At 34.3% G+C, this 14,866-nt stretch overlaps 2 protein-coding genes across 7 annotated transcripts in view; one reads left to right on the forward strand and one right to left on the reverse strand.

Annotated features, from left to right (window-relative positions):
- LOC111515562 (organic cation transporter protein-like) overlaps nucleotides 1-14,866 on the reverse strand; it is a 244,514-nt gene that overhangs the window by 121,531 nt on the left and 108,117 nt on the right. The gene's annotated exons all lie outside the window — the stretch shown is intronic.
- Nucleotides 1-14,866, forward strand: part of LOC111511319 (organic cation transporter protein) — a 98,592-nt gene that overhangs the window by 44,274 nt on the left and 39,452 nt on the right. For all 4 annotated transcript variants that reach the window (XM_074182797.1, XM_074182798.1, XM_074182796.1 and 1 more), the window contains one exon: nucleotides 12,574-12,820. In XM_074182797.1, the coding sequence (XP_074038898.1) occupies nucleotides 12,574-12,820 (247 nt within the window). The remainder of the gene's footprint in view (nucleotides 1-12,573; nucleotides 12,821-14,866) is intronic.

A 14,866-nucleotide genomic window follows, 5' to 3' on the forward strand; every position in this document is an offset into this window, starting at 1 on the left:
CAAATAGCAAAAAACCCATAGGAAATGAGATATTTCCAAAAAAAGCGCAAAAAACCGATTTTTGTGACCTTTGACCTTGAAATTTAATAGTTGCTTACACCCTACCATATGTAGGTTTTGAGACAACTCTTAGGGTGTCAATCTCCATTCCAATAGGTTGCTTCGATGGCCGATTGTGTCTGCTGTGAAATGGACGTAGCGCACGGTAAGTTGCGCGAACTGAGTTGAAATTTTCATGTGCACCAAGTTCAAGCGGACTTTTTTAATGCAGTACTATAAAAATTTTATCATAGCCAAAAAATAGCATAGGCTTGCGATCCACAATGCAGGTCCATATATACTTTATCTCTAAATAGTATGAACAGTTATATAACGTAATGCGTTTCCTACTTGTCAATTGAGATAACGATTCAAATATTAATCTCAATTGCAAGCAATTCTTCAGTTTGCAAAGGTGCTGCAAATGATGGTTGAATTTATTAATTTATTGGCAATCTTGAAATGGGCTAGCATTTTTGGAACTTTTAGAATAATTTACATAGTTTTAGGCGGATGACTTTTGGTATAAATTGACAATTAACATTTATGGTAATTTGTTGAGGAAATAAAATCCTCGGTATAACAAGAAATATTATAAAAATATTATAAAAACACTTTTGTCTAAGTACCACTATTTAATTTTATTTATACGACCGGTTTCGGGTTTAACCCCATTATCAAGTATGAAACTGAAATGTGAAAGTCGAAAATTCGGTTATATCAGGAGTTTTTAGGTAAGATCGAAGTAGAAGTAGTTACCGAACCAGGGTGCCTATTCAAAAATTCAACACTGAAGATTATAGGGGTTGTTAAACTTATAAATTTATGAGTGGAGACCCACATAAATCGATTTGCTCGTTTAGGGGTATATATCTCTGGTTTTCAATTGATTTGTTAATTTCCATGGCTTCCAACAAATTCATTTTTTCCCTGTATTACATATGTGTAGGATTTTGAGATTATCATTCATAATGTAATAATAATATTTAGAGGTACACCAACATTTGTTTTCATATCAAATATGCATCATATACCAACGACTATACCTCTGGAATTAAACATTTGTCAATCAACAAATTTCAAATTGAAATACAAGTGATATATGTTTGACTAATCTCAACATATGTGATTATCTCAATAGATCAATGAGGTTGACAGTGGAGATCTTTTCTCCAAAAAAATGAACTTTTTAATTTTCGTTATACAACTTTTGTAAACATGAAGTCGATTATTACTATTATCATTATAACATGAAAACATACCCATAAGTTAAACATGCAATAATTTACACACTTGATTACACAGGTAATATTTACTTAAATTACTTATGGAAGAATGCACTAGATACAATGAATCCGTATCATTAATGAAAGCAACTCCGAAAAATACATCACTCGAAATTGAAAAATTACCGGTAATCCCGGTTTAATTATTGAAGTAACCACCAATTTTGTAATCATTTTCTAATGCACTCATTAAATATGCAATTGAAAGTTAAACAAATGTAATCGAAAGGGAACCATATGTCAGATTTTTAACTCTATAATAATAGGCTACATAACACCTACCCAACTTTGTCTCGATTCAACTTTCTCTGCAAAGCTCAATGTTTCCGAAATTAGCATCAACTGGAATTTCATTCACGCTGTATGTCACTCGTAAATTGCACCGGATGTAGTAGAGTGGTTCATCGCTGTCGAGATGATTATATTGTCGGTGACATCAAAAGCAATATGACCAGATGAACTTAAACTAGTTGAGTTCCTACTAGATGCATTTCTAATTTTTTTTGCTTCATGGAATTGCTGCTTCATTATTCATTAAGGAAGAAATAAGCCGAAGAATTATAAAATGTTAGCAGTGAAATATCGATTAATTGAAATCATATGTAAGTCGACAGTCTCTAGAGATATTTGCCAATATTCTTCCAAAAAAGTGGGTATGCCATTATTGATATGTCCATTGTTTTTTCAAGCACTTTCTCATGGGGTCATTGATATGAAATCTTTATTAGATGCAAATCTTAATACTTATTATAATAAATGTGTATTTTTCAACAGACATTCAAACAATAAATACTACTGAATCTAGATACAAACAAATTCTCAGATCAATCTGTTGAAAGTATTTTTAAAAATGACTGTTCAAACTTGAGTATATAAATATGCGTGTATGATTCAATAATATTTTCAAAGCTTGAAATAAACAAATAATTTAATTTCATACCGTGTCACCATTAAAGTGCGCACCATATGGGAAACTTTTTTTTCGAAAAGTTTCAATGAAGTTCAACTTCGGCACTTGTTTGTGCTTTAAATTTGACTTAAAATGATGCGGCCAACTGCGACCCACTGACGTTCAATGTTTGTCAAATTCAACTTTTTTTTGAAAAAAATTGAAAAAGTGTATTTCTAGATCGAATTAAACAAAAAGTTACTTGAAAAAGTTGTGTCTACGGCAATTTTATATCCATATGCCAAATTTTATGCAACTAGGATAAAGTTAACGTTTTGCTTATTTTAGACAGATATCCCCTTTATTTTAAAAAACAAGTTCGGTTAATTGTCATCAATTCATGTATACATAACAAACTCATCATGGAGTTAAACTTTTGCCAACAATTTTGATGAATTGTTGAACTTGGATTGCACTATGACCATCTATAGTTATGGTTAGAACAACAAATCAGAACGCTGTTATTGGAAAATTATTTATATATGTTTGTAATGTAAACAGGTCATTAGGTTTTGTGAGTATACTTTTTCACCTAGAAATCTTACTAGCGAAACGTGCTTGTAACTAGTTGAAGAAACAATTAATCCATAATTAACAATAATAATTGAAAAGTGTAATGGTTATTTGATAGTTCTTTTTCAATAATATTTGGATTATAGTTTTTCAGAAGGAAGATTGGAAAACAAGAAAATATCAAATACCTCCAAACTCACCTGATATGTAATTTTTTCAGGTTTTGAAAAACCGTGTCGTCTAGAATTTACAAAATGAATAGGATATTGTGAGAAATGCAAAAAGGGTATATTTTCCAAACCAAATTAATTTTAAATTTCGTAACAAAGGCAACAAGGCACGTATCCGACATCATAAATCAGAAAATTTCTAATGTTGCCAACATACTAACATGCAAAAAGAATGTCTGAACTATTACGGAAGTAAACAAATGAGAGTAATATGTATATTTAGTTACACTGTAAATTTTCTATGAATAAAATTTTGCTTTTATTTACTTTCAGTTTCGTTCTAATTATTTTATATACATTCTAACTACTCTACTAAGTGTAATAGTACGGGAGGTAGGGTTGAAATTTTTCTAGGAATTGTTTACCGAGTGAATTTTATGTCAAATAGTTGTTTGATGTTCAGAAATCAATAAAGTGACCATCAGTTGTACACTAGCGGTGGAGCATGAAAAAGTCATTGGAAAGAAATTTGCTCCGATGATTTTTACATCGAGTAAAGAGTATTGAATCATTGAATCAATTCAGTCACATTTTTCAAAAAAAAAATGTCAGCTGCATTGATGTTAGAGGTTTAATGTCAGTCACGTGCATTGGAAATTTGACAAATGAAACTTATACATGACAATTCAAAATCGTCAGTTGCATTTTTGACGGGGAAAACCCGCCAGTCAGCGCGAAAAACATTTTGCGCGCTTAATGCATTTGAGCGTTACATAGTTCCTTTGGCAAATAAATGGTAGATGCTGGTCCCACCTGGCATCACCTGGTGACATACCATTGGACCAGTGCACCAACATCAGCAAACAAATAGTTCTCATATTCTTGCACTCACTGAAAACAAAGTCAGTGCTTCAACAAACACCGTAAATTTGCTAAATCCCGTCGCTATGATTTCCACTCCTGATTCAGGCCTTACTTTGGAATATCTCTTTTCACCAGAAGCGATCTCTCCTGTTAACGAGAGAAAATGCTGGAAGCCAAAAACTTTGATGTTATATGGTTTTAAATAATATCACAGAAGATGACTAAATTCATATGCTGCGTTTATCGACCACCAAATGATACACAATATAGGGCACTATTCTATTCACTTGCCAACACCATTGATTTTCTGTAAATCAATTATTCCAGTGCCGAAATTCCATATTAGGTGACTTCAATATCCACAATATCGAATGGCTCAATTTTTTTCAAATATTAACGACGAACATGGTCGCAAATCCGAGGATTTTGCAATAGGCAGCGGACTTACTCAGATTATAAATGAGCCAACCAGGATTATTGACCCTGATGGAGATTACGCTAGTCTTCTGGATTTATACCTAGCAACCAATCCAGAAATATACACAGTCACCATAAGGTCTCTATTGGGATCTTCTGACCACAAATCACCGATAAATATTGGTCCTGTTGAAGTGACCGTCGTCGTACTTAAATAGTGTGCAAATGCACTCGCACTCGCACCAGTATTTTGCAGACTTTTTAACCTGTCTTACAAGTAAGGAATTTTTCCTTATTGTTGTAGGATTGTTCGCGTTCAGCCTATTTTCAAAAAGGGCCAGAAAAATCTTTCAAATAACTGTAGACCTGTCGCTTTGCTATCAACGTTATAAAAAATCATGGAGAAAGCCGTAAACTACCATATCCTCAATTATTTGGTAGGCTTTAACATCTTGAGTGATCATCAATATGGCTTCCGGGAACAAAGATCAACAGGCGACCTTCTATCGTATGTGTATTGACTTGAAACACTTTGAGTGGACTGTAATTATCGTAATTCTTGCTATTTAACTTGAAATCAAACGCTGCTTCATGAAAGCATGCATCCATTCCCATTTATTGATACAAACTAAACTTATTTTCTTTAAAAAGATAATTGAGGCCACTAAGTGACTTGTGTAGTCCCGCCTTTGATACATTTCTAACTAGACTAAACAAATCTGGCAAATAATGCAAGGTAAGGTAAGGTAAAGTAAAGTAATGCAGAGAGGTAAGGTAAGGTATCCATTTTTTAACGTTCACGAAAAAGTAAAGTATGAAGAATTGCCGTAGTGATTATAGGTTTTGGTAATTTTTGAGTTGGCAGGATTGCATAAACAAATATTGACTTTTCTTAATCTTGACAGCAGCAATCATTCATATGAAAAAAATAATAATTTTCATTTCTATAATATTATAGAAGACGCATATTTTATATCATTAATAGAACAATACCCAAATTTCACAATGTGACGTTCAAGTTTATCTAGTGACATACCATTCGGATATATCCGTCAAAGTTCGTAGTATGGCGCTTTTTGATTGGTCGGAGGTAAGAACGCAACGCAGAAAGTTGAAAGTAGCGAACTTGTTACCTTGCGTTACCTTACCTTACCTCGTTACCTTGCGTTTTTATAAACTAGGTGTAAGGAGACGAAAGGGTCACAAACATATCGTCGATCACTGTGGACACTAGCGGGACACTTGGGAGGAATAAAGTTCTCGACAGTATGTCACCCATATATGGAATAACGCAATCGAGAAACATAGAGAGTCAAGAACTGTTGCATTTGATATTTCTAAAGCCTTTGACCGTGTGTGGTATGAGGTTTTGCTGGCCAAACTTCGATGCTATGGCTTGTCGGATCATTTTTGTGTATGGCTCTCCAGCTTCCTGAAAGAACGTTTCCTGCAAGTGGCCGTCCATGGATATCTCTCGAATACCTTTACCATGAACGCTGGTGTTTTCCAGAGATCTATGTTGTCTCGAACCCTCTTTTTATTGTATATCACCGACTTATTGAAAAAAAAGAATAAAATATATTTCTTTGCTGACGACAACACACTTGTCTCGTTATTCCATTTGGATTCCAGGACATCTCCTACGGATGCACATCTTCACCTGCAGCAGGAGGTTGCATATCTTGAAGAGGATCTAGAAGTGATTTCGAATTGGGGTAAAACTAAACAGTTTCAATTCAATGCTACAAAATCCCAGGGATCGGTTTTCTCTAAAAAGAATGTCTCCTAACCGGATATAATACTGTCAGGACAGACAATTCCGCATTCTGCTTCGATAAGTTTGTTGGGGGTTGAAATGGACACCATAATTCTTTGGCACAATCATGTCGCTGTAATTGCAAAGGCTGCTTCTCGAAAGCTTGAAACATCGTATCGAACCAGAAAACTGTAAACATCTCAGCAACTTTTGATGCTTTATAAAGCTCATATCACACCTTATTTGGAGTATTGTTCTCATGTATGAAACTCCGCCCTTTAGCAAATTCTGAAGCTGCTGGATTTCATCCAAAAAAAAAACCAACTGCCTGATTGGAGACGCGAACATCACTTGCAACTTTGATGGTCTGGAACATCGAAGAAGGGTTGGGGATTTACCTCGTTTCTACAGACGGGAAGTGTAAAAGTGACTTGGCACATTTAATTCCACCAAGAAAGGTACATATCAGATATACGCAACGGACTGTGGCTGCTCATCGTTTTGAGGTTCAACTCAGTACACCTCAAACTTCACTGTTTGAGAACGCAGTTCTCCGTTTATGTGTAATAAACTCTCTGAGAAAGTTTTTCCAAATGGATTTAATGCCTAGTGATTCAAATCCAATGTGATACGCTACTTTCGCACAGGCACCGCTCTCGGAACGCCCTAAGGTTTTTACTATAGTTCTTGAAGTTTGTCCTTAAAAAACGTCGATCTTTACACCGACAAACGATTACCTGACCACGATTTCTCATTATATTTATTAATTTTGTGTCGGTTTCGAATTAAATAGAGAAATATTCATTTCTTAGAAACAAAATATTAATTATTAAAAAAATCATTTTTAATTACCTTACAAGAATAAGACAAAAAAACTTAGATTTCTATTGATACATAAATTATTATTCTTCTTCTTCATATATATCTTCTGCTGTGTCTGTGTCATATTCATAACTTTCTCACAACTATTATCGGAGCTGTCGATGATGAGATTCCGTTCTTCTGATTCTTCTGCATCATCTTCAATATTATCAGATTTTCTGTAAAAAAGTGTAAATTTCATACGTCCATCCACATTACTTTCAGTTGACTCTGATGTGTTATAGAAACTATAGATCAGGGGTGGCCAACTTAATTAGACATAAGATCTACTGTTTACTGATGAAACCCTGTGCGATCTACCACTTACATACTTCTTGAAATCTTAAATGAAACAGCATAGTGTTTAGTACACAATCATAAAATATTTTTTATTGGACAGTCTTAGGAGTCTCTTTCGTATCACATATGAGATTGTTTCCTTAAATTTACTCAATACTTTGGAATGGAAGTCTGAGTTGATGATGTTTAATCAACATTTATAGGTCCTATCTATATATTAGTATGAGCATTGCGTCGCAGTATCTTCCACTAGTTTAGCATAATCTGGTTTGTAGTTGGAAATTGCCAACCTTAAAGAATCCAATGTATGAGCGTCTGTCAAGCGAGAACGGTGTTTACTTTTTGTTTGTTTTAAGTAGGAAAATGCTGACTCACATAAATATGTTGAACCAAAACACGAATGAAGTTGTTTAACACATTTCTTCAAATTTGGATATTTTTCATTGGAGACCAATGCCCAGAAATCTTGACCTGAAAATGATCTTGCTTTTAGAAATATGTCGCAGCGCAGAGTAATAATTTCGTTTTGTAACATAATGTGCTCCATTTGAATTATATCTGCGAATTTTGTAGCCAATTCATAGATATCACTATGATCAATGGAATCATTAAACGGATAACTGATGAATTGAACCAATTTCTCAATTTTTTTTAAATCACTAAAGCGAATTTCGAAGTCTGCTATCACTGCCCTAATTTCTGTCATGTACTTCTCAGAAATGAAATTGTAGGTAGGATGTTTTTCCATATGGCCCTTGATGTTTACAAATTGTTCAAATTTTGTCTTCTCTATGTCAACTATCACAGACGCTGTTTGACTTTGAAATGCTGCAATAGAACTCATCATTTCTGTTAATGTTTTATTCTTGCCTTGTAGATTCAGATTTAATGTACTCAGTTTTCTAATAAAATCGACCAAGAAAGCTAAATCACATTGCCAGTCTAAATCACGTTGCGCAGTCTGGTCTATTTATTTATATTTTTTGCCTTTCCACGATCGACTGGACTAATGGTCGCGATCGACTGGTCGATCGCGATCGACCGGTTGGCCACCCCTGCTATAGATAAATACCTATAGGATTCTCATCGATGTTGCAATTTCAGTTACTGATGGTAAAACTTGGTAACTGTCCAACCTTTCGAAAGTGTATTGTGTTTTTTTAATTGAATAGAACTGGACTGAACTTGATGAAAATCCATATTATAACTCATTAATATAGTTTATTGTATGATTTCCACTATAACGGGTTTCACAAAAACCGAGACACGTGTATAAACTGTATCAATGAGTTTTATTATTTTCTTCCTTCCATCCGTAGTCTAAGGTTGATAATACTGATGGAACCGAACTCTATAGGATGTACGTAGTACATATTGATATAACTCTGACATGGACACAGTGTACTTATATAAGTATATACTTATATAAGTATACACAGTTTACTTATATAAGTATACTGTGACATGGAGGGAATATTGCAGTTGTGCGTTAGTGTGAATTTGTCTCTTTGCTCATTTATTTCGTATGCTTTGATGAACGTTGCTACCTACTCGAGCTGTTTTCACATGATTGTTTTCAGACCATACATTAGGTATGCAAATTCTTCGATCTTTTCTTGAATTTGATGTATATTAGAGTCGTCTATATTTGCTATATCTGTATTTGCTTTCACGAATAATTTTGATTGTCTTAAATTTTTGAAAGGCTTTTTTCCTCTTCTCTTGAAAGCGGAATTGAAGTCGCATCCTGTAAATGCATGAAATCCTCGCAACGATGCACACAGTTCGGGTCCCGATGTTTCGTACAGTTGAGTAACATTGATGTGACCTGCATTTCCAGTTCCGAGTAACAAATGAATTTTTATGTTGCTCTGAATCTGATTCATATTCCCAATAGGAGTGTCCTTTGTGGGTTTTCTGAATTTGTTCAGATTGTTCAAATTGTTATTGACTGATCCTAGTACTGAACATTGAATAAATTCATATATTATTATTATAGAATCATTAAAATATATGTATCGGAACATCTTATTAGTACATTATCATCGGTATTCAATGGACAAATGTGAAAAACTATCCGCTTCTTCTTGAGCTGTACAATTTGATTTCTGCTCTACGCTTCTCTCTATTTTTCAATGTTTTTCATATTTGTAGCACACGTGATTAGAAGTTGACTCATTATTGATGGTTATTTGAAATTAAGGTAAGTCCCAATATGTTTTTATGTTCTTTGGTGGCTTAATTAGTATATCCTATATTATGGAGTCGTTAAAACAAAGCTACTAAAATATAGGTTAGCAAAAGGATCTTCCTGTATTTCTGTCTGAGATGGCATACTATTCGTGTGGACGAGATAGCAGGGTATGTCTTCTCATACAAGTATGTATGCATCTCATACAATCATATTTATTTTGTTAATTTGATGGCTTCTTTCCAAACATAGTTATTTATTATTACAGTAAATGGTCGGTACGAGAGAAAATCATCCAGAAAAAACTGGCCCGACCAAAATATGCAGCAAGTCATCGATGCTGTTAAACAAAAAAGAATGGGATGGCTAATGGCATCAAAAACATACAAGTTATATTATACGCAAAAGTGGCATAGTGCTGTTTTGCTTCCCCCCACACTGTACCCATCGGGTGAGTTTTTATTCAGCTTTTAGTTCATACCATAATCAAGAGCTCACCACATGATTGAAGAATCATCCAGGCCGGACTGTAACACATTTCCAAGTTGCAGATTTTCAGCCCAGTATATATGAAAGCAGCCACTGTTAAGAACGCAACAAATGGTTTTTTCAACATTCATTTGCCCTTTTAATGCAAATGTCTTTCCAGACTGGATGTTTTGCTCTGCCGATGTTACTGCCGAAGTATCAAGCGAGAACGGACGGAAGAAGTTGTTTCCATTGTTCCAGGACCATCACGTGTAATGAGTAATAAGGATGATTTTGATGAAAATAGAGAAGTTGGAAGTATTTCTGTGGCAGAAATATCACCATTACCTAAAGCGTCAGCGTCACAGAGAAGTAAATATGGAGTTATTGATACCACCCCAGATATTGACTTAGCCAAGCAGCTAGTTGCTGACAAGAAAGCGCAAGCACTAAGAAAATCCACCCGAACTGCAAAAAAGGTCGTAATACCTGAATAAGACTCTGAAAAGGATAGTAGCGATTCGGAGGATGATGTTGCATGTATATTTTGGAACGAATAATATCCCCTTTCCGTGCGGGAAAAACATGGGTAAGATGTAAGACTTATTTGAAATGGACCAAGACCGAATGCGCTGGCGTATCTAAAGCAACAAAAGTATTTGTTTGAGATATATGCCAACTGGTAGGCAGTTTTACAATATGTCATCTCACCAACAATTGTGTTGATGAGATGACATATGAAGAGTTTTTTATTAAAACTTGTATAAAAAAAAGTATGAAGTTTCTCGGAGTAATAAAGTTATGTTTTAATAAATAAGTGTCTTGAGTATTCATTTCACTCCTTACCAATTCTGTGACTCCAAGGTGCTACTAGTAATTAAGTATAGGAAAAAAGTATGCCATCTCAGGCACATCTCCCCTATACTTAGTGAATCCAAAGTATAAGATACTTTAAATGTTAAAAAAACGAAGCATCGTCGTCAGATGTTTGTGGGTGTAAAGATAGTCAGTTTATTTTATAAATGTCTATGCAACGCTCAATTGCATAGAGCGCGTAAGATGTTTATCGCGTTGACTGACGGTCTTTTCCATATCAAAAATACAACTGACGATTTTCTTTAATATTTTAAAAGTATAAAAATGTATATGTATGAATTTCATAAGGTATAAAACAAATTCATTTGTTAAATTGTAAATAATAAACAGAGAATGAGTGATACCTCATGAAAAATCTATTTGAATTTAATCATATTTTCACCTAAAAAAATATTATTATTGAAAAAAATAATGAAATTGCCATTTTTATATATGTTGAATGGTGAATCTTTTTTTCTTACTGGTTTAACGAACTAGTAGATGAATCCATTAATAATAATAATTGAAAAGAGTGATGGTCATTAATTGAGAACAGGTTGATCTGCTACACTATTTCTCTATTGATCAAAAATATTTGGATTATTCTTTTACAGAACGATAAATTAGAAAACGAGCAAATATATTGAAAATAGACTCCAAATGCACTTGATGTATCGTCACTAGATTTTTCCTCAAGGGTCACTCACAAAACGTATGCAGTGATTCACACAATCTTTGTTGTATGAGACCTAATACTGAATGTTTTGAATATAGATGTCACACAATGGATGAATTTCATTTTTGAAGGTGGTCTATACATGAATTAAAATTTCTGGGTTCAAAAATGAACATCTATTATTCGATTACGACTATGTTCAGTTGTATGTAGACTGGAGAATGATTTAAATATCTGTTTTCGAACTATGCATACCATCACTTATTTCATATTTATTTTATAAATTCCAAACTTATTAGTTTTCTCCTGCTTGTCTTTCAAGTTGCCACTGTTTATTTCAATTGGTAATTGCATGGCATCTAATGGGAAATACACTGAAATACACTTAGTTCTTATAAAATACTTTTAGATCATCTTCCGATGAGAGATTTGGATGCCAAATTAGGCACCAAAAAAATCACTATATTGCTCCCAAGAAGTATGCTACCAGCAATGTGTGCCGTATGTGCACTAGAGCAGTGGATCGCATACTAAGTGTCGCGACCCACTACACTAGTAGGTCGCGGAAGCAATTTGGGTGGGTTTCAGAAACAGATTAAAAACACATAATACTTTTTAATGGTTTTTCCCATTTTGGATAAAGACTAGAGGAGAGTATCAAGTTCTTTCGAACATAACCTTAAAGAAGCTGATGGGGTTTTCAACTACATATTTGTGTGGGAGGGCATTCTCCATTTGGTTTATTTAAAAATAAATATAGAATAAATATAGGCTTTCTGTGGAAAGTGACCTGCGTTTAAAGCTTTCAACTTTCAACCCAGATATAGAATCTCTTGTTAGTCGTAAACACCAGCTCCACGAATAACATTTTTTCATTTATTGTATAGTTTTGAGATTCTGAATTAAAAGTCTTTTTCGTACTGTATTATATCATCTTTAGCATTTTCTTCTAGAGGTGTATTCCTCAATAGTAAATTTTTATGATAATAATAATAAAAATATTATTAGTGATAATAATTATATTTAATATGTGGGTCGCGAAAAAAAATCCTCGATGAAGGTGGGTCCCCAGGCAAAATAAGTTGGGGAAACGCTGCACTCGAGAATGGTTTGAAGACAAATATTTAATGAATGTCTTTTAGATCGTGCCTCATTCCCAAAAGGTGCTTTTTTATGAGTATTGTCATTTTCATTATAGCTCTCATATCATATTTTCCTTTGATTTCAGTGCAAAATGGCAACGAGAAACCACCTGAACCAAAGGAAATAGAAGAAGACACAGATATAATCGAGAAGAGTATAGGAGTTTTAGGACGATGGCATATATGGGTATGCTTCGTAATATTTCTAGTGAAATTTCCAGTGGCCTGGCATCAGCTGAGTATAGTTTTTGTGGCTCCACGGGTGGATGTTTATTGCATCGATAACAATACAGATGTATGCTCGAAAAACTGTCAGAATTACCTGTTCAACACGTAAGTTCGAACATATTCACTTGAAATTCTGTAATTTAACACCACTTCCATTAAAAACATGTGTGCGTCTCGGGACGCCTGACAGAAGTGATAGCTTAAAGTAGTCTAAGTTGAACTATTTGATATTGAAATAGTTTAACTTGAGAAAAGATTAGGTTATCACTTGAATGTTATGCATACAGTGGCATTTCTTCAATGTCCCCCTCCCTTTATTTTTTGACCGGTCAACTCAAAAAATTTAAATTTGAGATAATGAAATCAATGCATGAATACTTTATTTTGAAGTGAAATTGACAAATGAAACTTTCAAGATGGCGACTGGGCGCCATCTGGGAAAAAAATTAAATGAAAAGGGGGGTGTTGTGACACATCATTTTGAAGCTCCTGCCAAATACTTTACAACCTCAGAATATGAAGTCAATATCTTTACCTACTACAAAATGGCGAAACTTTAAATAATTTCCTGAAGACAAACACATTAATATGGATATTTCTAGAAATATTCCTTTTTATCTGCCTTATGGCAATTTCAACAACCCGATAAGGTTTGTTAAGTTATTTTTTGTTTATAAAAAATTGGAGTGACACCAACCCTCACGTTTTCCGGGAAACGCATACCCAATATCCAGAAAAAAATAACGTTTGGGCAGGAATATTGGCAAACCATATTGTAGGACCTCTATTTATCGATCAAAATTAAACAGGGGAACTATATTTGAATATGCTGGAAACTACTGTTGACCCTCTCATCACTGAAATCGTCGAAGCGAATCCTAATGAATTTGATGTGGATATTGTATTCCAACAAGATGGAGCACCACCATTACTCCAGACAAGTGAGAAACTATTTGGATAATACTTTTCCCGGTTGTTGGATTGGCCGTCGAGGTCTTACAGAATGGTCAGCCCGCTCACCAGATTTGACACCTTTGGATTTTTTTTATGGGGCTAGTTGAAGCAAAAGGTGTACGAAACTGAACCTGCTTCAATATTGGATATACGGCAGAGAATAATAAATATTTGTAGAGATATTGACGTTACTGTTTAAAAAAAATCTGTTTTTTCGTTACCAGCTGTCGCACCCCTACGAACGGCAACCCTCAGAAGTCCAAACTTGTGCGAGCTAAGGATTAACGAGGTCTTACCTTTTAACGTAATTGTGTTCGAAAATGTTCGGCGTGAAATATCGAATAGGCAGTTCATATGTCAAGAAGTTAAAGGCAACCTTTTCGAGCATCTTCTGAAATGACCTCAAGCCTAGTACCTCATATTATGTGGTTAAATGTCAATGTATTCAGGCAATTATTAAAAGTTTCGCCATTTTGTAGTAGGTGAAGATATTGACTACATATTCTGGGGTTGTGAAGTATTTGTCAGGAGCTTCAAAATGATATGTCACAAGACCCCCCTTTCCATTTGATTTTTTTCACAGGTGACGCCTAGTCACCATCCTGAAAGTTTCATCTGTTAATTCTACTTCAAACTAAAGTATTCATGCATTAATTTCATTATCCCAAATTCCAATGTTTTGAGTTGACCCGTTCAAAAAATAAAAGGGGGGTGACATTAAAGTATTAATATGATAATGTAAGGAAAGGTTATTTATCAATAGAATCTTTTATTGATTATTTTATGTATGTACATATATTATAGCTACCATAAGCCAACCGTTGTTTTGTTGGATTAAATAATGATACTAATAATGTACATACACAAAATAAGTATAATTATTTTCAAGCCACGTTTCATATAATAAAAAATATTACGTGCTTGCGGGTTAGATTTTCATAATACTATTAACATTGCATGTCTAACGCACACTAAACACTGATCAACTGTCCGACGAGAGAATAAGAAGGAGCCTGCCTTCCGTTAACGTACGCGTGAGAGAAAGGGAAACCAGACAAACTGGCGCCGTTACGCGTTAGGTAACACAGTGGTTAACCCTCACTTCAAAAATAGTTGACACCTCCACTTACGAAGAGGTCATCTGTGGGATCAACAGAAAACCCAATCGAGGAATATCTATGATACGCATACAAAGCT

The sequence above is a fragment of the Leptinotarsa decemlineata genome, unplaced genomic scaffold (assembly GCF_025532065.1).
Source record: "Leptinotarsa decemlineata unplaced genomic scaffold, Ldec_3_MD MMD2_tig00026328_RagTag_RagTag, whole genome shotgun sequence".
Taxonomy (NCBI): Eukaryota; Metazoa; Arthropoda; class Insecta; order Coleoptera; family Chrysomelidae; genus Leptinotarsa; species Leptinotarsa decemlineata.